Genomic DNA, 26509 nt, shown 5'->3' on the forward strand with positions numbered 1-26509 from the left:
GCATGCATGCACATGTGTGTGCATACACACACACGTTTACACAAATTTATAACTGCTGAAATAGCTGTATGGATACATATCTATACATTCTATACATATACACTCAATGTGATTCATGTATGCACAAATGAACATACCCACAATTACCAAATGTATGTATCTATACACGTATTCACTCACAAATAAGTGGACTTTAATTTCAAACATATGCAAACCCACAGAGCTATGCTTCCATGTTCATAAATGGTACTTGTACACATCCACACACATTAAAATAAAAATAGATTCTATCAAAAATTCTGCTGCTGAGGCTTTCAAAGCCAGCTTCTGGTCTGATTATTTCCACAACAAAACTGTTTAAAACATAAGCCCTAACCTCTTAACTAGAAAACTTTCCTACCCAGCCTTAACCTCAATACTGCCTTGGAATGACCCAGTCCCTCAATGGAAGTAAGACAGACCCATGGAGGGGGCGGGCAGATAACAGGATGGAAATATACTAGGCACACACATGACCCTCTCTGGAGCACCACCATGCAGCATGACACGAGCAAAGTTGCAGTCTGTCATCCTCACCATCTGTGCCCTTTGCTACAAGCCAGATACTTGCTGGGAAAAGCATTCTCCAAAATTAGCTAGTCATTTCAGTCCCCACCTTCCCCAAAAATGCTGTCCTTTGAAAGAGACAGCATGAACATCAGAAAAAGCCCTGGACTCAGAGTTAAGACCAGTGCTTAAGACACCAATAATTTAGCCACATTAGAAAGGCATTTGGGGCTCTAATGTCTATGACCAAGGGGAAACTGGAAGTGGTATACACTAAGAATACTTCTTGCACTAACATTTTAAGATGACCTATATAAAAAGGCCAGTTTCCAGAAATACGGGCCTTCTTACAACTTACCTAAGGGAAAAAAAAATCCCTCTGCTATGGAAGAGGTGCTCCAAATGGAGTTACTAGAAACAAGTGGTAGACTCAAAAGACACTGGTGCAGGAATTAGGAGACCTGGATGCTAATCCCAATTCTATTAAAAACATTCTAAAAAACACAGTCTCTTACAAAGATAGAAAGAGAGAGAGAGAGAGCACATCTCAAGAACATTTTATTAGTAGCCTGTATTCCACTTGACTGATAAAAATCAGTTCCTTGAGTGAAAAATTAGGCTTTCTACTTAAGTGTGTTATCACGTAACTTACTGATATTGAAAACAATGATGATAATGATGACTACATTTCCATGTGAAGTTTTACAACACATAAAGAACTTTCACATCACTGAGCTCATTTGCCCTCACAGCAGTCTCACAAGATAGGAATTATTATTCCCATTTTGAGCTTTGAAGAAATGACGTGACTATTAGAACTTGGTGAGTGTCAGGATCTAGATCTTCTAGCACAAGTCTATGTTGTTTTCATATAATATACTACTTTAAAAAAAAAATCAGACTGGCTCTCAAATTCAAAAATTCTATCTTAATGAAAGGGCCATTTCAACTATTTCCAATACATTCTTCCTTCACCTCACACTTCACCTTTCACTCAGATGAAAACCCTCTTTTTCCTAGACTGCCCTGGACACAATCATCATACCTGTAAAGCTCATGTACTTCTGGCTGTTGGAGGTCTTCTTCGAGTTATAAAATTCCAGTACATCCAGAACAGCCTGCGGGTTTTTCTTCTGCTCCGACTTGGTGATGTTTGACGTCTGAAGCAAGCGGGCCCACTGCTCTGGCATCCCCTACACGAGAGACATGAGGCTGTGAGGCACAGTCACAGGGCGCCCTGAAGGAAAACCAGAGCTGACTCTGATGAATGCTAACAGTTAGAGGTGAGTTCAGCCATTCCTTCTCTGTCTGTTCTCAGAGCTCCACAGTGACCTCTCTTACAATACCTAGCTTGCCTTATCAGTCATTTCTTGAGAGGTTTGCTCCTTCACCAGGCTATTCCTCCTCCAGAGCAAGAACCTTGTCTGATCTGTCTCTGGATCATCAGTGCCCAGCACAGAGCCCACTGCCAAGGGGCCACTTAACTGAGGTCTATTTAAGGGATGGAGATTCAAAGGCTTCCCTGGTACAGTTCTGGAGGGGAGGAAAGTGCCCTCTCAAGAATATAAGAAGATAGTAATGAGGGTCTCAGGCAAACACAAAGGCATCAGCTGGAAAGGACTGAATCTATCAGTGCATAGCCAGAACTCTGAAAGACAAAAGGTCTTTGTACGACCCAGGACTTACTGTAAACTCGCCTGTGACAGCATCAAAACCAACATGAATTGTGTGCTCAAAATCTGAAGGAAGAGAAATCTCTGGCCGTTCTTTTCCTTCTTTTTATTTGCTGCAAGAGAAACAGAGAAAAGGAAATAAAAACAAGGACATTATTACATTTCTCAACTTATTCAGCTCTTTGCTGAAATCTAGGCTCCTTTAGAGGCCAAGGCTGTGATACAAATTCATACGTGTATTTACAGAATCCAGTGCCAGACCTAGATTGGAGGAGATGCTCAATGCAGGATTAAAGGCTGAATTTTTCATTGAACTAAATAAGGGAGGAGCAGAAAGAACATTAATCAGAATGTCCTGGTTCTACCACAAATGAGTCAGTTGATCCAGGGCAAGTCACTTATTTTTTCTGAACTCAGTTTCCCCATCTGCAAAATGAGAAAGTCAAGTAGATGGTCTCTAAAGAGACTTCCATCCCAGATATCCTACATTCTGTGAGCTTCTATAACCTGTTTCTACCTGTTTAATCCTTAATTACAGGCCACTTTATGGTTCTCTACATTATAAAATTTTGGACTGGAATTTTGGGGTTTTTGTTTTATCTTTTTAGGGCTGTCCCCATTGCATATATAAGTTCCTGGGCTAGGGGTCAAATCGGCAGTGCAGCTGCTGACCTATACCACAGCCACAGCAATGCCAGATCCATGCCACATCTGTCTATACCACACTTCATGGCAACACTGGATCCTTAACCCTCTGAGTGAGGCCAGGGATCGAACCAACCTCATGGTTCCTAGTCAGATTCGTTTCCACTGAGCCACGACAGAACTCCCCTAGTCGGGTTATTAACCCGCTGAGCCACAACAGTAATTCCCTGGAAGTTGTTTTAATAAAATTAATAACAATGACTCAAGTTCCCTTTTTCCCTAGTATACTTGATTTACAATATTAGTTTCAAGTGAACCACACAGTAATTCAATATTTCTATAGACTATACTCCATTTAAAGTTATTATAAAATATCAGCTATATTTCCTGTGCTGTAAAAGATATCCTTTTATCTTATATTAATTCAAGTTTTGTTTTTTGGTTTTTTTTTTGTTTCTTTTTTTTTTTTGTCTTTTTGCTATTTCTTTGGGCCGCTCCCACAGCATATGGAGTTCCCAGGCTAGGGGTCCCATCGGAGCTGTAGCCACCAGCCTACGCCAGAGCCACAGCAATGCGGGATCCGAGCCGCTCTGCAACCTACACCACAGCTCAGGGCAACGCCGGATCGTTAACCCACTGAGCAAGGGCAGGGACCGAACCCGCAACCTCATGGTTCGTTAACCACTGCACCACGATGGGAACTCCTTAATTCAAGTTCTTTACGTGCATTAATATTCACTGTAGACTCACAGCAATCCTATCAGCTAGATAACTATTATCCTTATTTTGTATATAGATTCAGTTATTTGCCCAAGATTACATGGTTAGTAACTGGCAGCAGTCAAACCCAAACCAAGCAATCTAAATCAGGCCCTGAGCGCCAACCACTACACTATGCTGCTTCACTAGGCTAGGACCTTAAAGAATCATTAAGGCCAAATACTTTATCAGGGTCTTGTATACAGCAGGTGTTCAGTAAGGCCATGCCATGTTCCCACAAATTCACATGTACTCCCAGTACCTCCAAATGTGACCTTATTTGGAAACAGAGCCACTGCAGATACAATTATTTAAAATATGATTAGTTCATACTGCAGTAGGGCCGGCCCCTAATCTAGTCAATGTCCTTATAAAAGAGGGTATTTGGAGACACAGGTACACAAGGAGAATACTATAAGAAGATAAAGGCAGAGATGAGAGTTATCTTCAAGCCAAGAAACACCAAAGATTGCCAGCAAATGATCATAAGCTAAGGGAGAAGCATGGAACAGATTTTTCCTTACAGCTCTCAGAAGGAACCAAGCTTACAAACACCTTGTTCTGGACTTCTAGCCTCCAGAACTGAAAAGATAGATTTCTGTTGTTTAAGCCACCTAGTCTGTGGTAATTGGTTGCAGCAGCTCTCACAAACTGATATAACTCTCTTCCAACTAAAAAAGTTTCAGGTCTTGCTATTAGCTAGAACTCAGCCAGCATCTGCAAATGCAACCCAGCTCAGACTTAGCATCTTCCAAGACTCAGCCAGATAATCTTTCTTCTTAGAGGGGGGACTATAGAGCAAAGATTGATTTTTTTTCATTTTTTAAAGTTGTATTGAGGTATAGTTGATTTATAACGTTGTAACAATTTCTGCTGTACAACAAAGTGATTCAGTTATACATGCACACACATCCATTCTTGTCCAAATTCTTTTCCCATGTAGACCAACACAGACCATGGGGTAGAGTTCCCCGTGCTAAAGGGCAGGTCCTTCCTTGTTGAGCAATCATTCCGTATACCACAGTGTGCATATGATGGTCCCAGTCCATCCCTCCTCCCACCACCTGTCCCCTTTGGTAATCATGAGTTTGTTTTCAAAGTCTGTGAGTCTATATCTGTTCTGCAAATAAAGTTCATCTGCATCCTTTTTTTAGATTCCACAGCACTTCTTACAATGACCAAGACAAGGAAGCAACCTACATGTCCATTGATAAAGGAATGGATAAAGAAGATTTGGTACAAATATACAATAGAGTATTACTCAGCCACAAAAAAATGAAATAATGCCATTTGCACCAAGATAGATGAACCTAGAGATTATCACACTAAGTGAAGTTAAGATGGTGAAAGACAAACATCATATAATATCACTTATATGTGGAATCTAAAAAAAAGATACAAGATTTTAAACATCTGTAGAAACACTCCCTCTTCCTCCAGCCAGGGCTCCTCCTCCTTCAATGTCCTAGGGAAGCAGGACAGGGCCATGTGGTCTAACACCCAGGGAACTCCCTACACATCACCTAGGGGTACTGGTTTCAGAGGGTAACTGCAAAAGCTACCATTTATTGAGGTTCTAGCATGTGTCAGGCATGTGCTAAAAATTTCATATGCATTATTTTACCAAATCCTCACGAAACCCTGCAAAATAGATATTAATATCCCTATTTTATTTTTTCTTTTTTATTGAAGTATAGTTGATTTAGAATGTAGTATTACTTTCAGATGTAAAGCAAAGTGATTCAATAATACATATACACACATATATATGTACTTTTTTCAGATTCTTTTATGTTATTGCAAAATATTGAGTAGCGTTCCCTTTGCTATACAGTAGGTCCTTGTTGTTTATCAATTTTATTTTGTTTTAAGTTCTCTGCCCAGTGAAACTTTTATTTTTTTAAATTTATAATGATTTTTATTGTTTCCATTATAGCAGGTTTACAGTATTCTGTCAATTTTCTACTGTACAGCAAGGTGACCCAGTTACACATACATGTATACATTCTTTTTTTTTCACATTTTATGCTCCATCATAAGTGACCAGACATAGTTCCCAGTGCTACATAGCAGGATCTCATTGCTTATCCATTCCAAAGGCAATAGTTTGCATCTATTAACCCCAATTCCCAATCCATCCTACTCCCTCCCCCTCCCCCTTTGCAACCACAAGTCTGTTCTTCATGTCCTTGATTTTCTTTTCTGTGGACAGGTTCATTTGTGCCATATATTAGATTCCAGATATAAGTGATATCATATGGTATTTGTCTCTTTCTAACCTACTTCACTTAGTATGAGAGTCTCTAGTTCCATCCATGTTGCTGCAATATCCCCATTTTATAGGTAAGGAAATACAAGTATTTTTAATAACTTCCCTGACCATTCCTGAGTTCCAGGACAAGTCTATCCTAAAGGTATGAAACTCTAGCCATCTAGACAAACCAGAAATACCCTGTAGGCTTATGAGGCAAGACCAAAATATCCACTCTTTAAGGAAGGTCAGTAAGGAGAGCCCAGGAGCCCTGTGTCTCTGGTCTCCCCCACTACCAATCTCTCAAGAAAACCACAGAGCTTCTTGTAAAAGTTATTCTCCATGCTATCATAATCACGGCACAAAATCCTTGGTTCCATGAAAAAACATACATTTTCCCTTCTAGAAATGCTCAGAATCATACACCAGCAGGGCTCAATGTTGAATAATGGAAGCCCTAAATTCACCTCTAAAATAATTCACTGTGCAGTATCTGGGCTGGGGTCACACAGGGGCTGAATGGCAGGCTTATCTGGGCCTATCCTTGGGAGTTCGTATAAAAAGTACAGGCTGAAACCCACTGCCAAAATAAGACCCCCAAATCCACGTTAAATCCCCAATGCCCAGGAAAAGCTCTACTGCATTTACAAGATCCACTTACCCTGTAACACTTGTTCTATTGCCTTTCCAAGTTGATATGTCTGAGCCTCACAACCAGACTGAATATTCCACAGGCCAAAGAAAGTATCAACATACCTAGCACTTTACAATAGATTTACATTTCAAAATAATTACAATAATCACCTTCATTTGTATCAAGCTCCAGTGTTTAAAATACATTTTCGGAGTTCCCGTAGTGGCGCAGTGGTTAACGAATCCGACTAGGATCCACGAGGTTGCGGGTTCGTCCCTGCCCTGCTCAATGGGTTAAGGATCTGGCGTTGCCGTGAGTTGTGGTGTAGGTTGCAGACGCGACTCAGATCCCACGTTGCTGTGGCTCTGGCATAGGCCGGACAGCGTCGACCGGGATACAGCTTCGATTCGCCCCCTAGCCTGGGAACCTCCATATGCGAGGGAGCGGCCCAAAGAAATAGCAAAAAGACAAAAAATAAATAAATAAAATAAAATACATTTTCATATATACTAGTCCATTTGAGCCTCAAAACAACTATATGACAAGCAGAGTAGTGATTATGATGACCATTTAACAGAAGATACATAGGCTCCAAAAAGTTACGTAGCCTGTCCAAGGTTACAGAGCAAGTTAGAAGCAGGTCTGGGACCAGGCCTGAGGTCTTCACACTCCAAGGCCCCAGGCCTTTGTATTCATTCTGTCACTCTGCCTGTTACAGACAGCTGACACTCATAATGATGCTCTCTCCTCTCTCTCCCAATGCATTCCAGTCTCCAAGTTATTAATGATTTTATCTTCTAAACAGTGATCAAATTTATCCACTTTTCTCCATCACCCTACTTCGAGCATTGCTATCTATGGCCCAAATCATCCTAACAGTACCTATCAACTAGATTCTGGTCCCCTCCAATGCAAACAGCAGCCAGGGTAAGCTTGCTACTCAAAGTAGCATCAGCATTACTTGGGAGATTGCTGGAAATGTGATATCCTAAGCTCCACCCCAGACCTCTGAATCAAAATCTGAATTTTAGTAAGATCCTAAATGATTCATATAATTATAAAAGTTTGAGAATCAAGAGAATGAGAAGATAAACCACTGACAGGAAGAACATATTTGTAAAAGATACATCTGATAAAAGGACTGTTATCCAAAATCACAGCTCTTAGAACTCAAAAATTAGAAAACAACCCAATTAATAAAAGACATAAAAGACCTAAAGAGACAACTCATCAAAGAAGATATAAGATAGAAACTATACTCAACATCATATACCACTAGGGAATTGAAATTAAAACAACAATGAGGAGTTCCCATTGTGGCATAGCAGGTTAAGAACCCGACATAGTGAGGATGCAGGTTCCATCCCCGGCCTTGCTCAGTGGGTTAAGGATCCAGTGTTGCCACAGGCTGCAGTGTAGGATGCAGATGGGACTCAGATCTGGTGTTGCCGTGACTGTCGTGTAGACCTCAGCTGCAGCTCTGATTTAACCCCTAGTCCAGGAATTTCCGTATGCCACAGGTGCAGTTATAAAAAGAAAACAAAAAACAAACAAAACAAGAACAAAAAAAAAAAAGAAATACACACCTATTAGAATGGGCAAAACCCAAATGCTAATAAGGAAATAGAGCAATAAGAATTTTCATTCATTAGTAGTGTAAATGTAAAATGGTACAGTTACTTTGGAAGACAGGTTGGCAGCTTCTCACAAAACTAGACTTACTCGTAACATACAATCCAGCATTTGTGCTCCTTTGTTGCTGACCCAAAGGAGATGATAATTTGTTCACACAAAGACTTGCACATGGATGTTTGCAGCAGCTTTTTCATAACTGCCCAAACTTGGACGCAACCAAGATGTCCTTCAGGAGGTGAACGGATAAATAAACTGTGCTACATCCAGAAAGTGGAGTATTAATCAGCGTTAAGAAGAAATTAGCTATCAATCCATGAAAAGACAAGGAGGAACCTTAAATACATATTATTAGGTGAAAGAAACCAATCTGAAAAGACTACTTACTATATAATCCCAATTATCTGACATTCTGGATAAGGCAAAAGTATGGAGACAATAAAAGGCTTAATGGTTGCCAGGGACTGGAGGGGAAAAAGGGATGAATTAGCAGAGCACAGATGAACTTTTTAGTTCACAGATGAAACGATTCTGAATGATACTATACTGGCCCATGTTGTCTTATACACATGCATTTGTCCAATCTATGGATGTATAACACCGAGAGTGAACTACGAACACCAAGAGTGAAATATGGGCTTAAGGTCAATAGGATGTGTTCATCTACTGTACACGCAGATGGATTTAAGGTACACAAATACGGACTTCAGGTCAATAGTAGGGTTCATCGACTTTAACAAATGCACCACCCTGGTATAGGATGCTGGGCGTGGGATGGATTGTGTTTATATGGGGGATGGAGGTTTACAGGAAATCTGTACTTTCCATTCAATATCGCTGTGAATCTAAAACTGCTCTAAGAAAGAAACACATTTTTTTAAAGAGTTTGAGAACTTTGTTACACAGACTATACAGACTTATATCCTATCCTTTATCTCCCACTACAGGTACACCTCGTTTTATTATACTTTGAGTTATTACACTTCACAGATACTGTGCTTTTTATAAATTAACAATTTGTGGCAACTGCATTGTCAGAAGATGGTTAGCAATTCTCAGCAATAAAGTGTTTTTTAGTGAGGTATGAACATTGTTTCTTTAAACATGTTATGGTACGCTTAACAGACTATAGTAAACATAACTTTTAAAAACATAACCTTTTTTGCACTTGGGAACCAAAAAATTTCTGTGACTTTTTTTGTGATGTTCACTTTATTGGGATAGTTTGGATCTAAACCCATAATATCTCCAAGGTATGCCTGTACTCATGATGCACATACTCTACACCAAACATACAGGGCTCTGTCACACCTCTTCACACTGTCTCAAGTTGCTCCCTTTCCTTGTGAAGTCTGCCTTTCCCTTCTCTTCCCTCGCCAGCTCACCGCACAAGGCTTTTTATTTATCCTTTTCAGGTCTCAGCTGAAAGGTCACCCCTTCTGTGAAGTCCTCCCTCATCTCTAAGTTGGGCAGTTCTTTACTATCCCCTCTGACCCCACAGCGTCATTATAATAAGTGCCTATTTTAAGGATTTCTCTTCCCAAGTAACTGAGTTCTAAGTGCAGGGGCCATGTCCAATTTATCACCATCTCCACCATCTAACAAATGCCTGGCATAAAACAGGTACTTAGCAAGTGAGGAAAGGAATAAATGACCAGGTACCAAACTCAACCTACCAAAGACTCTAAGGCATCAACCTAATACATGCAAATTCTCTCCAGGGCAGGAATAAATGTTTCATTTTTGCCAGCTCTTACATGACTTTCACAATCCTGTTTAAAACCCCCACCCTGTGGTAGCTCAGCACACTAGTAAAAGACATTCTAAAGTCCTAATGTTTCCAAAGACCCAACATAACCTGGATGAAAGGCAGGAAAATTGGGAGGGAATAACAAGAAGGTCTAGCGACTAGGCAGTTTTGACTCTACCACGCAATACAGTCCAGGTTCTCAGCTCTCTGATCCAAACACTGGAGAAAATGAACACGATGATCTGAAGTACCCTCTTTCAGCTCCCACAAGTCCAAATGCCTATAAAAACGGAAAGATCAGCACTCTCAAACCTCTGTAGCTATATGTTTTCCTGACATAGTATCCTACTTCATACACATCATCTCATACAATCACTGCAATCTTAAGAGTCAATTTTATACTTGGAGATCAGGAAATTATAGTATGGACTTGCCTACAGTTATTGAAGTAATTTAAACTCGAAAAGTCTCTTTACATTCCACTACTTTACTTCCCCTAAAGAATCTCAAGTTGAGGTTCTTTTTTCTCACATTATCATGCTCCATCATATGTGTGACTGGGTCACCATGCTGTACAGCAGAAAACTGACAGAACACTGTAAACCAGCTATAATGATAAAAATAAAAATCATTATAAAATTTAGAAAAGAATTTCAGGTTGAGACAAGAAAACAGTGTTATAATAAGGAGAAGAAACAATATTAAATAAGAACTTATCATGTGTAAGATACTATAACACTTATTTTCCTTAACTCTTACAATCCTATAGGATATATTACTGCTACTGTCATTTTACAGAAAAGGAAACTAAAAACAGTTAAATAATTGTTCAAACTCACACAGCTAGTAGGAGCTGAGATTTGAACCCAGATCTCATTCCTAAGGTTCTTTTCTCAGTATCTTGATGAGAACCATTTGCCTATGTGCCAATTGCTAGGGTTTAAGCTATTTTTACACTTGGCAATTTCTCTTCCAGAAGCAGCTGCTTTGAGAAAGGCAAGGGTTTACTAGGGCCCAAATTAAACATTCATTTATGACATAAGTCCATCTGTTTTACTCATAGCTAGAATGCACGGGACAAGTCTCAGGGCTTTGGAATTGCTTTCTATTCCTAAATTTCCTCTGATCTGGTCACTTAAAAGAATGTATAAAAGAAGACTTAGGTTATTTTTATGTTTTATTTAGATTTTTGTTTTATAATTATATATCTTAAAATACTTTTATATATTATTTCTATGATATGTTATTAATATGTAATATACTATCATAGCATGGAATGTCGAAAAATACAAAAGGAATTTTGGTCATGGAATCATACAGAGACAGTGGCTCAGAGGATGAGCAGTGTATAGAAAAGAGTCCCAGGGAATGGAGTTCTTGTCATGGCTCAGCAGAAACGAATCCGACTAGTATCCAAGAGGATGTGGGTTCAACCCCTGACCTCACTCAGTGGATTAAGCCATGAGATGTGTGGTGCAGGTCACAGACGCAGCTTGGATCTGGCATTGCTGTGGCTGTGGTGTAGGCCAGCAGTTGCAGCTCCGATTTGACCCCTAGCCTGGGAACTTCCTCATGCTGCAAGTGTGGCCCTAAAAAGCAAAAAAAAAAAAGAAAAAAGAAAAAAAGAAAAAGAAGAGAGTCCAGGGAAATTCAATCACTTAACACATGAACATAAAAAGAGTATCTGAGATTTGTAGTTTTGAGAGGCTTAGCTTTTTGGCCTCAGTTTCAAGTGTATTATTTGTTCCAGAGGTCCAGGCCCATGTCCAGCACTTAGAATCCTGCATCTGGTATTACAGACAACTGCTGAGAATTTCTTGGGAAACCTGTCCTCGGGTCTGCTTAGTCTCAGTACACAAAATTCTCTAATCTGGCCTTTCCATTAGCTCTGTCTAAACCAACAGGAAATACAGCCTATATACAGGAAGAGAAAGGACTATTCTTTAATTCTATCTTGGAGAAACTCTGCTAAGAGCTGTTATTTTGTAAATCTAATAATAATTCTTAAGTGTTAATCACAGATTCCAAAAGAAAACCACAACTGCAAGAAATAATAGCCATAAAATAACTACCAACTCTTAACAATGCTGCAGTTTGCATAACCTTTTTCAAATCTTTAGTCTTATAAGCCACTCAGCAACTCTGTAAGATAAACATCATTAGGTACCCATATTACAGGTAAGATGACCGAGGTAAAGAAAGGTAGACCAACTTATCAAAGGTCACAAAGTCAGGCATGGGCGACGGTGAAAACCTCAAGTGCCTGAACTCCAACACAGTTTCTTCTACATGTACTATACCTTCCCCATTTTGCAGACCAAGTGAATCCGAATGGATGTCATGAAATACCAGTTTGTCGGAGTTCCCATTGTGGCTCAGTGGTAAAGAACTCGACTAGATTCCAAGAGGATGCAGGTTCGATTCCTGGCCTCACTCAATGGGTTAAGGACCCAGCACTGCTGTGAGATGCGATAAAGGTTACAGACATGGCTCAGAACTGGAGTTGCTGTGACTATGGTGTAGGCCAGCAGCTACAGCTCCTATTTGATCCCTAGCCTGAGAAGTTCCATATGCTGTGGGTAAGGCCCTAAAAATAAATAAATAAATAAATAAATAAATAAATGCAAACTTGTTTTAAAATAAGTTAAAAGAACTAACCAAATCAGTTCTACCAAAGGCATTAGTCTGAACATCTCTATAATAAGATCCTGCAAACACTATATAGTGTCTGAGGATTTAGAAGAATGAAAGAGCACAGTCCAGAAGTCAAGAGACAGTGGTTCAAACGCAGACTCCATGCACTGCAACTAGGCAACATGTGACTGGGCAAGTGCCTGACTATCTGAGCTCAAGAGTATCAGTGTTACACAGTCGAAAAGTCTTTGGAATTATAGAGAAGCATTATAATCCCAGATCACCCACTCCTACCTTAGATGATCTTGGGAAAGTTACTCAATCACTATGAACCACAGTTTAGTGTCTATAAAGTAAAATAATTATCTCCCTCAAAAATTGGTATATTTCACAAACAACAAAGCTCCTAATGTAATAGGTGGTAATTAATAGGCATTCAATAAATAGTAGCATAGTTACTGCTGTTACTATCTTATAGTTATTACTATTATTACTATTTGTTATTCATTTTTATTATTGTTGTTAAGGATAAACTAAGATAATGTACATGCTTTGTAAAAGTTAAAGAGCTTTACAAACATTAGTTACTAATAAAAGGAAGTGTCAGAGTTAAGATCTCCCAATCCATGCATTAAGACAGAGAAACTGTGGTTGAAGATAAAGAACAAATCATTTGATTTCATGAAACTAGAAATCACAGGCTTGAGGAAATAAACTCAAAAAAGAAGCCGCAACCCATCTATCCTAGCTTTAACTCTCTCTTTGGCCTAGTCCATTTGGCTTTCTGGTAGCATGGGAAATGAGGCTGACACTGCAAAATCCCAAGTTTCAGTACAGTCATCCAGTTTCAACACAAATCATTGACCTTATTTTTTTTTTTTAAGATTTATTTTTAAGAAGCCCCTCTCATTGGTTCAGCTGAGCTAATCTAGGCTCAAAGCATAAAACACTCCAAACTTGGAGAGATAAACACTGACATAGTCCAGTTTTAAAATTAACTTTGCTAAAAGTCTTCCCAAACTCAGAGAACTCCACTTTGGTTGTGAAAATGCAGCCAGAAAAAGATTCCAAACCAAATGCTGCAGGACTTCTTAGAATAAACCAAAGGCTCCAGATCCTAACCACAGGAACCAAGCTTTCCCACATGGAATTCTGCAACTCAGCACCACCTATCACAGGCCATCAATTACAACTTCTTGCAATCATTTATGCATCTCCCAGGCACCCGATGAAGCCATGCTGGAGGTATTAGGTAATGCCTACAGACATTCTACCCATCACCAGCTCAAATCAATCACTAACACAGCCCAAAGAGAATTCTTCTTTCTCATCTCCCAAAGTTCCTTAAAGACCCAAAACTACCCCCACTGGAAATTCTGGCTCCAATAACTAGGTGGGACCCAGGCATCTGTATTATAGAAAAGCATCATGAATGAGTCAGTTGTGTGAGCTGGACTGGGAACAACTAACAGAGATAGTATGCTGTAATTTAATAGATAATTTAGGACATAGATCCACATGCATCCTTGCCACTTTCTAGCTGTGAGACCTTTAACAATATAATTTTTTCTAAGCTTAAGTTTCCCCAAATGAAAATGAGTTGTTATGACTATCAAATCAAACAAGAAATGAGGTTCCCCTTAGAAAAAAAAAAAAAACTTTCATATTTGCATAGTGTTTTACGGTTTAGAAAGTGCTTTTACATCATTCTGTCATATAACGAAAGTGTACTAATGACGTGGATGAATGGGAGTTATAATTATTCCCACTTTTTACAGATAAGGATGCAAGGTTTAAAATAAATAGGTAAAAAGGGAAAAAAAATCACAGTTAATAAATGTTAGAGGTAGGACTCAGTATATGTTCTTTAAGCCCTGCTCTAGCCCATTTCTCTGTATAGCTAATATAAATTCTCAAATACTTCATACAGGACATACCAACTGCTGTGTATCCTTCTAGGACTAGGGTAAGCACAAAGCAGCAGGTCAACAAATGTTTACTGGTTGAATGATATTATCAACAAGCACAAGATCAAGCTGAACAAAGGTTCCAAACAAAAAGGAAAAAAGTTCATTTATTTCATTTTGAATTATGCATTAATTACAGCCATCTAAGTTCTTAAAAGGAGTGAAACCTATGCCCTAAGGGTATGTATAGGAAAGATAAAACGAGGAGATGAAAGAGAATTTACAAGATCATTTCACAAGACTTTTTTTTTTTTTTTGCTTTTTAGGGCCGAACTTTCAGCATATGGAGATTCCAGGGCTAGGGGTCAAATTGGAGCTACAGCTGCTGGCTTACTCCACAGCCACAGTAACTAGGGACCCAAGCCACATCTGTGACCTATACCACTGTTCATAGCAACACCAGATCCTTAACCCACTGAGCCAGGCCAGGGATCAAACCCTCATCTTCATGGATCCTAGTTGGGTTTGTTAACCGCTGAGTCATGATGGGATCTCCCACAAAAACTTCTTATAACTCTATGCTTTCTACTTCTATGCTTTGATTTTAGAGATGATCCTTTGATCTTGTGTTATAAGATTTATTTTCAGACCAGATTTGGTCTAGGGTTGCTTAGTGAGGATTTCCAGAATAAGCTCTGTGTCTATAGCTTTATTGCTGATCGAAATACCTCACAATGGCCCAAGTTTCATTTCATGTACATATACAACCTCACCAACTTCATCTTTATATCTAATTTGTATAATCATAGGATTTCAAAACTGTAAGAGACTATATACGTTCACTGGTCTGACTTTTAAAAAAATTTTTTGAATGAAAGATTCTTTAAATTGTACATTGCCTTACAATTTTCAAAGGTTTCACACACATGATTTCATACAACCCCTACAATAACCTTCTTTCCCTCTACCCCTATATCCCTATATTGCCCTTTCCCCTTCCTTCTCCCCACTAGTAACCATTAGTTTGTTCTCTATATCTGTGTGATTCTTAATTTTTGCGATGAAGGCACTGAAGTCCATACCAGGCAGCCAATTTATGACAGAACCAAGACTACTACACAATACCTAGACCCCACCTCCCCATTCAATATATAAGGTCATCCCTTCAGTTCCCAATGATGTCTAAATGCTTCCATCATTTGGGTTTTTTTTGGGGGGGAGGGTTATTGAGATACAATTCACATACTAAACAATTTATCCATAGAGCGTAATATTCAGTGACTTTTAATACATTCACAGAGTTGGGGAACCATGCCTACAATCTATTTTATTTTATTTTTTTATGGTCATAACCTGTGGCATATGGAAGTTCCTAGGCCGGGGATTGACCCTACACCTCCATAGTGACGTGAGCCATTACAATCAGATTCTTAACTCACTGTGCCACAGTGGGAAGTCCCCCACAATCAATTTTAGAATGTTTTCGTCACCCTCATAAGAAACCTCATACGTCTTAGCTATCACCCTCTGATCCCATTCTCCCCTCCCTACAACCCTACTCAACCACTCCTCTACATTTTATCTATGAATTTGCCTGGATAATTCATATAAACAGAATCACACAATATGTGGTCCTTTGTGACTAGTTTCTTTCACCAATATAATGTTTTTTAGATTCACTCATCTTGTAGCATGGATCAAGATTTCATTTTGATTTTTTTTACCAAATAACATTTCCTGGAGTTCCCATCATGGCGCAGTGGTTAACGAATCTGACTAGGAACCATAAGGTTGCAGGTTTGATCCCTGGCCTTGCCCAGTGGGTTAAGGATCTGGCGTGGCCATGAGTTGTGGTGTAGGTTGCAGACGCAGCTCTGATCCCAAGTTGCTGTGCCTGTGGCATAGGCCGGTGGCTACAGCTCCAACTAGACCCCTAGCCTGGGAACCTCCATATGCCACAGGAAGTGGCCCTAGAAAAGGAAAAAAAAACAAAAAAACAAAAAAATTCTTTGTATGGATATACTTCATCTTATTCATCCATTCATCAGTTGATGGATATCTGAGTTGTTCCCACTTTTTGGCTATCATCAATAATGCTGCTATAGGGAGTTCCCATTGTGGCGCAGAGGAAACGAATTCGACTACGAACCATGAGGTTGTGGGTTCGATCCCTGGCCTTGTTCAATGGCTTAAGGATCTGGCATTGCCATGAGCTGCGGTGTAGGTGGCAGACACGGCTTGGATCCAGCATTGCTGTTCCTCTGGCGTAGGCCAGGGGCTACCGCTCTGATTCAACCCTAGCCTGGGAAGCTCCATATGCAGCAGGTGCAGCCCTAAAAAGACAAAGAGACAATAATAATAATAATAATAATGCTATAAAACATCCATGTAAAAGTTTTCATGTATACATATGTTTTCATTTCTGGGTCATATGGTAACTACATATTTTTGAAATAAGTCTTTATTGATCTATGATTTGGAAAATTTTTATCCCTTTCTCTGAATTATCTTTTCACTTTTTTGATGAAGCCCTAAAGTTTTAATTTTGATGAGGCCTACTGGGCAGGAATCTCATTATCTTCTTGGTTTGTTAGTAAGAACGATTCCAACTTTTTATTTTTTAATTTTAAAAGTCCTCTTGTGAATAGAGCTGCAATGAACATGCGGGTGCATATATCTTTTTTAAGGAAAGTTTTGTCTGGATATATGTCCAAGAGTGGGATTGCTGGATCATATGGTAGTTCTATGTATAGATTTCTAAGGTACCTCCATACTGTTCTCCACAGTGGCTGAACCAACTATTACTTTTGGAATGGATTAACAATGAGAGCCTCAATGTAGCACTGAGAACTATGTCTAGATACTTACAATGCAGCACGACAATGGGAGAAAAAAATTTATGTATACATGTATGTGTAACTGGGTTCCCATGCTGTACAGTGGGGAAAAAAAAAAAGTGTGTTGGGGGAAATAATAATAAAAAATATATCTTTAAAAAAAGGTCCTCTTTACTGCATGTAGATACCTGGACTGAAGGCATACTTATTTACAGAAATGAGGAATTGTGGTTGATACTGTACAGCATAGGAAACTGTATCCAATCTCTTGGGACAGAACATGATGGGGATGAAATGAGAAAAACAATATATATATGTGTGTCTGGGTCACTTTGCTGAAGCAGAAACTGGCACAACATTGTAAATTAACTATAATTTTAAAAAAGAATTATGGTTGAGGAGTTCCCGTAGTGGCGCAGTGGTTAACGAATCTGACTATGAGGAACCATGAGGTTGCAGGTCCGATCCCTGGCCTTGCTCAGTGGGTTAAGGATCTGGCATGGCCGTGAGCTGTGGCGTAGGTTGTAGATGCGGCTCGGATCCCAAGCTGCTGTGGCTCTGGTGTAGGCCGGTGGCTACGGCTCCAATTAGACCCCTAGCCTGGGAATCTCCACATGCCTCGGAAGTGGCCCTAGAAAAGGCAAAAAGACAAAAAAAAAAAAAAAAAAGAATTATGGTTGATAAAGCAAAATATTAAAAATAAGCACACATGTAAACTGAGGGAGAAACAAAGTGGCTATATATGTGGGAGAAGCTTCTTTGCAAACTAACATTACCTAGATCATAGCTCCTGTACCTACGATGTTGGCAACTACTATATAAATGAATTAGCCAGAAAACAAAAGTGAAGCAATGTATGTGTACCTCTTTTATCTAGACCCCAAAAGAGCTCACAATGAAGGTGCAGTAGGAGAAAGAGGAAATCTATAGATACAAGCCCAACGTATTCAATAAAAGTCCTCAAAGTTCTCATTTCAGTTTTTCAAAATCATTTCCTACATGTAACGTCACTGCCAATTAGACATTGCTATGTCAAAACATCTCAAATACAAAAATGTCTAAAAGGATCCTTTTACCTCAAATCCAATGTGTTTAAAGTCACCATCTTTCCTGTTCTCCAACCACCAAGCCTCCTGATTTGTTCCTTTTCCTCTGTTCTTTATCTGGTTAATATACTATTATCTACCATCTCTTCTGATCTGTAGTTATGCAGGTATATTTTTCTGCAATGTAAGACATTTTCTGCAATTCACCACTATACTTGGTATATTTGGCCTACTGTTTCAGAATCATAATTCTGATTTTATCATGTAGTCTACGAGCTACGTCTCCTAGCTTCAACAAAAGAGTAAGACAAAGGGTACTAACATTTGAGTGTCTGCTGTGCAGAAGGTACTGTATTAGAACTTTGCACGTAACTCTCACAAACAACCCTGTGAGATATTAACCTAATTTTAGAAATAGGAAAATCACAGTTTCTCCTAGGGATAGGAAACTAAAAGTCCAAGGAGTTAACTGACATACCTAAGGTTAGAGAGCTGGTAAATTATGAATCCAGGATTTGAACCAGGTCCACCTAAATGAGAAGTCACGATAACTATTTACAGACAAAAGCTCAGTTTCTTCAGCATGCCACAAGAACGAAGCCCTGTAAGCATGTTTGAGCACTTTATATCAGCAGCCACTTAAACATTTGGGTGGTCAAACAAAAGTCAATTATCCATGTGGACATTAAAACTTCTATTTCACTATCTTGTTCAGAGGATCTCAGTGACTTATCAGATATACTGTTTAAAATTCTGACTATTCTGAAAGTTTTATCAATAAAAAGGAAATGAGTCCAGGCTTCATATGACTTTAGTGAATTCATGCTGAGTCCTGTTTCCATTTTTCGGCTTCCTTTTCTGTTTTTACTTGTCTTTCTTACTGATATTTAATCCCCAAATCTGGTTTTCAGATCAGGAATAAAGAAGAGGCAATCAAGAATCTGAAAAGAAGACACTGTAAATGAAACCAGTTCAGGGAAAAAAACATACCCAAATGAAGACATTTCAATATTTCTTATACTTTGTGAGTTCATAAATAGTTTAAGAACTTAAAAAGTAAGTAAATATATGGCTTTAGATTGCTCCAAATCTGGAAAGAGTATAGTTATTCTCCTAGAATTTTTCACAGATGTAGCTAATAGAGAATAAAAATAAATATTTCCCATTTGACTTCAAGTTACTTCAGGAAAAAAGACAAGGAAACTATTTAATGAGAAAAGGGGGATTAAAGGAAAATTAAGTCAAAGCAGGTACTAATCTTTTACCAGGTTACAAAAAACAATTGTTTTAAGTATAAAAATGATGAAAAATAAATAAAATACTGTACTTTTATCTCCAGGTAAGATGGATCGGTAAAATCGGTCCTTCTTTTTCTTCTCCTCTGGATTTGGAGGCAGAGGTTTGGAACCATGGTTTAGGGTTCCAGCATCTTTGCTGCCAGCGCCAATCATAGTGCTGGTGTTTCTCATCGGAGGGGCTGGGGGTTTATCTTGAATGTCTAGGCCGTTATTTGACATTGTCACAACCACCAGCAGCTACTGGAATCAGAAAGAAGAACATAATCCTTTTATTATTTTTGAGCAAAAGGAAATATGTGTTGAAAATTTTTAAAGAATCCAAATTATACAACCCCTCCTCCAAATTACACAAGCCCTTCCACTGCATACCATGACAAATGTTATCTTGCAAGCAACAATACTCAAAGAAGTAACGCCTACTCTGTGCCACGCACAGCTGAAAACTCAAAAAGATTCTTGCTTTTCCCTGTATTCTGCTATCTCTAAGGCATTGGAGAGCACAAAAAAACACTGTGGGTGGCTTAAAGGTAGAAATTTGGCCCAGCTAAACTGAGTATGAATCCCAGTGCTACTTACAAGCTTCAGAAAAATTCCTGGGAGTTCCCGTTGTGGCGCAACAAAAACAAATCCAACTCGTATCCATGAGGATGTGGGTTCAATCCCTGGCCTCGCTCAATGGGTCTGGGATCCGGCGTTGCCATGAGCTGTGGTGTAGGTTACAGATGTGGCTCAGATCTTGAGTTGCTGTGGCTGCGGTGCAGGCCGGCAACAGTAGTTAAGATTCGACTCCTAGCCTGGGAACTTGCATATGGGGCAGGTGCAGCCCTAAAAAGAAAAAAAAAAAAGAAAGAAAGAAAAATTCCTTAACTGCTTGGGTTCCATTTATTCATTCATACAAAGATTAAATAAAACTGTCAAGAGCATTCCACATAGTGAATTCCCCGCTGACCCCTAATTTTATAACCTTAGAAAAATCATTCATTCTCTGGAAGAACTGTATCACTATATCAAGGGTCAGTAAAGCTGCAGGTTTTATAAATAGCTTTAAGGGAACACAGCCACACTCATTCATTTACATACTGTCTACACTTCTTCCACATTCCAATGGCAGAACTGAGTAACTGCAACAGACCTAAAATATTTACTATCTGCTCTTTTCCAGGAAAAGTTTGCTGACCCCTGGCCTTTACATCTCTTCTTCAGCATCTCCTTCCTCTAAAATTTGACCTTGTTCTAAATATATGATGGGCAATGCAATAATTATCCTATCCTATATGGTGTTGAATTTATAGGCAATCTCCTAAGCTTCTGGGAAACAGAAGGAATAAAATTTAAAAGAAAGGGAAAAAATCCCTATCACATGAAACCAATTATTTTAGTAAAGATAGATGTTATTACCTCAAATAAATGCGCTTGACAGTGGATAAATATGAATATATCTAGAGTTAATAACGTTTCTCAGCATTCTTCCATGCTACAGTGGAAATTATATCTTTAACCATGACTAGAATGTAAGCTCCCCCAGTCAGACACAACAGTGCTTTAGAAACTAAAGTTTCCAATTATTAAAAACAAAATAAAAACAAAAAACAGGATAATAATCACCAAGAACTTTTTAGAAATGCAGAAGTCCTTGTTTGACTCTCATAAATTCTGATTTAGTATAGCTACGTTAAAACCAAAATTCTGTAATTTTAAAATGCAATGATCCCAAAACCTGCCATGACTGAATACCACTACTTTAGAAGTTAATTACCTAAATCCTATGAACAACATCTATAAGAATCTAATATTTTCTTATAAATGCAGAACTAAATGATCCCTTGTATCCAATTTTTCCCCTCAATCCTTTTTCCACATGCCATGGATAGTCTTAGAACACACCACTCCTCTACTTAAAACACTTCAATGACATCCCAGAATAAAAGCTAAAGTTCCATAGCTTGCTTTTGAAGGCCCTCCCATTATTTAATCCATTTCGTCCACCAGCCTCATTTCCCACCACTACCACCCTCTTTAACCCCCTTATTATTCTACAATCAAATATACTGTAGCTTTCACACTTTCACTCCTTTGCACATGCTGCTCCCTCTGCTTCGAATGCCTATTTTCCTATCCTCAAATTCACTCAACCTTCAACTGCTACTTCTTTTATGAAGCCCTTTTGAAATGTTCTCACCTTCAAGAATGTCCCCTCCTCCAGACTCCAGGGCAATGGGTATATTTTCAGGTTATCACATTTATTTTTACTATGTTGTAATTATCTTTGCTAGGAGCCAGAATGTTACCCAAAGATCAGGCATGATTCTGCCACTTGTGCAATCCAAAAGATCCTAGTATAGTATCTGGCTTACAGTGGAGTCAATAAATATTTTTATTAATCAAAAGTTTGACAGAGATATATACCTTACCTTTAAGGAGTTCAGTAGAGATGAAATTTTAAGGTCCTTCACAGGATACTGATACTGAGCTGCCTCACAATCTAAGCCACCATATCTGGACACAACCTATAATCAAACTACACTTCAGAAATCTCTGTTCCCCTGTATTTGGGAGTAGCCTCTTACCCTCCTCTTGCCCCACTCCACCCCCTCAAATGCTTCTTGTCAATGATATCTCCCTCCTCCGATGAAAATCTTACTCATCTTTTAAGGCCAAATTCAAATTTTATCTGTTTATACACATCATCTTGAGCTTTCTCTGGCAAACCAATTGCTCCTTCCTTCTCTTTTCGAACAAAAGCAATCAAGTAAGCAAGAACAATCTTGTTAATCTAGAATAACTCTCTGGGAGGTATGCTTTTTATCCATTTCTTCCAGTTTCATTTAGCAGATTTGCCTTTGCTTTCCCTCCCAGCCCCAATTCAAATCCCTTAGCTTCCCCAAAGAAATTTTCTACTGGCTCAGTTCTCAAGCATGCCCTCCCACTCCAGACTGCCAGTTCCAAAATTATACTCCCTGCAGCCACCTGATACCCTAAGCAGGCCCTTCCTTGCCTCTTAAGCACTTTGGCCAACAGCTTCATTGAATATAACTCCTTTTCAGGATCAGAGCCCAGGATTGTGCCAAGAAAGCCTTCATCAACCTTTCTGATACAAGCTTTTCATTCCTCAGTTCTTTCTCTGTGTTTGGAGACTTCTAGGTGATAGATCTCCACTTTCCAAAAAGTTCCAAATTATTTAAACCTAAAATCTATTGTTGGAATACAATGTCTGAATCCTCTGTACCACATTCCAGCCCAGGTGATCTGGCCTGTGCTTGAAAACCTCCAGTGATATGAAATACACAGCCTCAAAAGTCAGCCCTTTCTCTCTGGTGACTCATTTAAAGAGTTCTCACATTAAGTTTTACCTTCTCACCCTGCATTGCAATCATTTGTTTACATATTTGTCTCTCCCTACACTGCCTTTCCCTGCCAGACTTTAGACAATGAACTCCTGAAAAACAAAGTTCAGTCATTTCTCAGTCCTCAACACCAAGCCTGGCACAGAAAAGATGATCAATAAAGATTTGTTGAACAAATGAACAAACAAACACTACTTCCATCCATTACTCCTAAACCCCATCTGAGAGCTACTCAAAAAAGTCTACTACCTCTTCTCTAGACAGGGGTACTTAAAACTATCTTTTAAGACCTCCCCCCAACTCTATTTTCTCAATGCTGAACATTACCAGTACTTTCAACTATACTCATAGGACACAGGTCTGTGCCTTCTTGATCCTTCCCTTTGAACTAACTTGGACTTAACATTTCTATACTACTTCCTAGTTTCTCTGCAGCCCTCCAACCAGTCCTTTTCTAGGATTTCTCTATAAGCCTTTACTCTCTTTACACTTCATAGATCCAGTAAGAGGTGATTTTGTCCATCTCACCTAGCACAATAATTAGCATATTTTAAAACCTACACTTTGTTAAACACCATTTTCAACCTTTATAGAACAAGTTTAAAACTTCAATCCTGAGAGGGGAAAAAAGAAATATACTCAACTCCTGCATAAAATGATCAAATATATCTTAAATCTTCTATCAGTCTCTGCAGATCAAAGATTTGGGAGGATGATAAGCCAATGCCTTCTCACAAACTGGAGTATAAAGCTAGGCCTAAGACCAACACTTAGAATGACAGTTCAGACAGCAACCCTCTATCCAGCCTAGACAACAAACTGATATAACAGACTGAGAAAAGATAGACTAACCATGTTTTACTAATGCCCCAGAGGCTCAGGGAGCCTATTAATTTATAAGCAATTAATTATACCGAAGTATTAAGTATTAATCAACTGAATGACTATAATAAATGTAGGATCACTGTGAGGTTTCAAAAGGGCCATTGGCAGGGATATACAGTAAAAAGATGACTGGAGTTAAAATCAGATCTGAGTCCTGCCTCTGCTATTTACTAGCTATGGTCTAATAGAAGCCTCTTCACCTGTGAGCTGCATTTGTTGTTCCCTCCTGTGCAGTCTCTGGACAGATACTGGTCAAGAGGCAACCAAGGAGGGGAAGTGATTTGTGTCTCTTTTTCTGTCAAAAGCATAAAGCATGCTATAAAAAGCTTAAAAGAGGAGTTCCCATCATGGATCATCAGAAATGAATCTAGTATGCATGAGGACACAGGTTTGATTCCTGGCCTTGCTCAGTGGGTTAAAGATCTGGCACTGCCATGAGCCATGGTGTAGGTCGCTGACACAGCTCGGGCTCGGATCCTGCATTGCTGTGGCTATGGCGTACGCCCTAGCCTGGGAACCTCCACATGCTGTGGGTGCGGCCCTAAAAAGACACCAAAAAAAAAAAAAAAGAAAGAAAGAAAAAGAAAAAGGCATAAAAATACAGTGTTAGAGTAGAGAAGGGGAAAGAAAACACTTTACAGGTAGCCACTATGTGCAAGATATTTAACAAATTGAATAAAATCAGAAAAGGATTCAGGGAAAGAGGATGCTCACCAATAACTACTTCTTTCCGCTTTATTACATCTGGATTCCATGGTCACTAGTATGAAATATAGCTATGTAATCAAAGATTTTAAGACACATAACATCGAAGCCAAAAGCAACCTTACAGGTCATCTAATCTGATCCCTCCACATAACAAGTAGGAATTTACTAAGTGTCTGCTATGAGCTAAGCATCAGAGAAAATAAATAATTTCTCAGTCCTCAAATCAGTCATGTGATACAGTTGCGGGTTCTTCACTGAAATACAATTCAAATCAATAAATTTTTACTCAGTACTTATATGTAAGGTGCTGTGCTAGAAACCAGGGGTATAGAAATAAATAAATGAATAAGCTATGATCCCAGCTCCAGAGGTTCTCACAGTCTAGTAGGCAGGATAGAAAGGACCTAAAAACCCACAATGTTAGGCTAATTATGAATAGTGCTGTAGAACAGTATAAGCAGTAAACTGTCATAAGAAGCAGAAAGAAAAGATTGTATGAAACTGAGGTGATCACTGAGGCTTCATAGAAGAGGTGGTATTAAGAGTAGCGCCTAAAGAATAAATAGGTCAAATTAGTGGTCACTGACTTTGGACTACCAGAATTTTCTAGAAGCTTTTTAAAATACAAGCTGAAGTATTTGGGGGAGGGGAGTATACTAATATCTGCAATTTACTTTGAAATGTGTTTTTCAAAAACAAAGATTAAGACATGAACACAGATGTGACATAATATATATGTCAATATAGAATATATAATGGATTGATAAAAGCAAGTACATGAAAATGTTTCAGGTTGTGATGATGTTTTTAAAAAAGAAAATGTTAATGTGAAGAATCTAAGTGGTAGTTATAGAGGTATTCACTATGAAATTCTTTCAACTTTGCTATGTTTGAGATTTTCCTAATAAAAAACAGAGGGAAAATACCACCACTTGAACTCTGATTTTAATTGGTCTGGGAAAGGCCCAAGCATTGGTGTATTACCTTGACCAAGGAAAAAAAAAAAACAATAAATGAATGATTTTGATAGAGAACAATGATGACAAATATACCCCAGACCACCAGAATAACCCAAGTCTGAGAGTAGAATGTGTGGCAATGTGGTAGAATGCAACATTAAGGTAAAAAAGGAGGACACACAGCAATTACAGTGGGCCTTTTACTTTGTGCAACACATACAGCACTAGTCAGAAAAATGATCCCTTCTAAGCAGTTCCAGATCTGTACCATGAATGTTCCATGTTAAAAATAAAAGATAACACTATTGATTTAACAAGCCTGAAAGATGACAAAGAGAAAAGAGGTGTTGTCTGGAGGAGGGGACCAGCTGCTCTCTGTCTGCACTGAGGACTCTGATGCCGTGAGTTCACACAATAGGACTTGGAGTTTAGGAGAGTCCTCTAAATTGCTAAAATCCTTTTTAAAAGTATCCCCAAAACTTGGTGTGGTTGCCAAGGGGGAGGGAGTGGGATGGATTGGGAGCTCGGGGTCAATAAATGCAAACTTTTCCAATTAGCAATAAGATCCTGCTGTATAGCATTGAGACCTATGTCTAGTCACTTACGATAGAGCATGATAATGGGAGAAAAAAGAATGTATACATGTATGTGTAACTGGGTCACCTTGCTGTACAGTAGAAAAAAAACTGTATGGGGGAAATAATAATAATATAAAAAAAGTATCCCCATAAAACCTCCTGGACCAACCAACTTTATAAATAGGATTTTAGCTATTATTTGGGGCTGATTTTTTTTTTTTTTAATCTTTTTAGGGCCACACCTTCGAGATAGGCTGGGGGTTGAATCAGAGCTACAGCTGCCAGCTTACACCATAGCCACAGCAACGTGGGATCTGAGCCACATCTGTGACCTACACCACAACTCATGACAACACTGGATCCTTAACACACTGAGCGAGGCCAGGGATTGAAGCCGAATCCTCATGGACACTAGGTGGGTTT

General features: G+C 38.9%; 1 protein-coding gene across 9 annotated transcripts in view; it reads right to left on the reverse strand.

Annotated features, from left to right (window-relative positions):
• The window catches only part of PAK1 (p21 (RAC1) activated kinase 1), a 142980-nt gene that overhangs the window by 45637 nt on the left and 70834 nt on the right, over window positions 1–26509 (reverse strand). For 3 of the 9 annotated variants that reach the window (XM_021062558.1, XM_013979174.2, XM_021062559.1), the window contains exons 2-5: window positions 22024–22119; window positions 19642–19852; window positions 2233–2332; window positions 1592–1739 (exon numbers count right to left, since the gene is read on the reverse strand). In XM_021062558.1, coding sequence (XP_020918217.1) covers window positions 1592–1736 — 145 coding nt within the window. In that variant the 5' untranslated portion in view covers window positions 1737–1739; window positions 2233–2332; window positions 19642–19852; window positions 22024–22119. Of the gene's footprint in view, window positions 1–1591; window positions 1740–2232; window positions 2333–19641; window positions 19853–22023; window positions 22120–26509 lie in introns of those variants that run through there. The other 6 variants (XM_005667164.3, XM_013979173.2, XM_021062561.1 and 3 more) reach the window with 3 other exon arrangements.

Source organism: Sus scrofa, chromosome 9 (genome assembly GCF_000003025.6).
Source record: "Sus scrofa isolate TJ Tabasco breed Duroc chromosome 9, Sscrofa11.1, whole genome shotgun sequence".
Lineage (NCBI taxonomy): Eukaryota > Metazoa > Chordata > Mammalia > Artiodactyla > Suidae > Sus > Sus scrofa.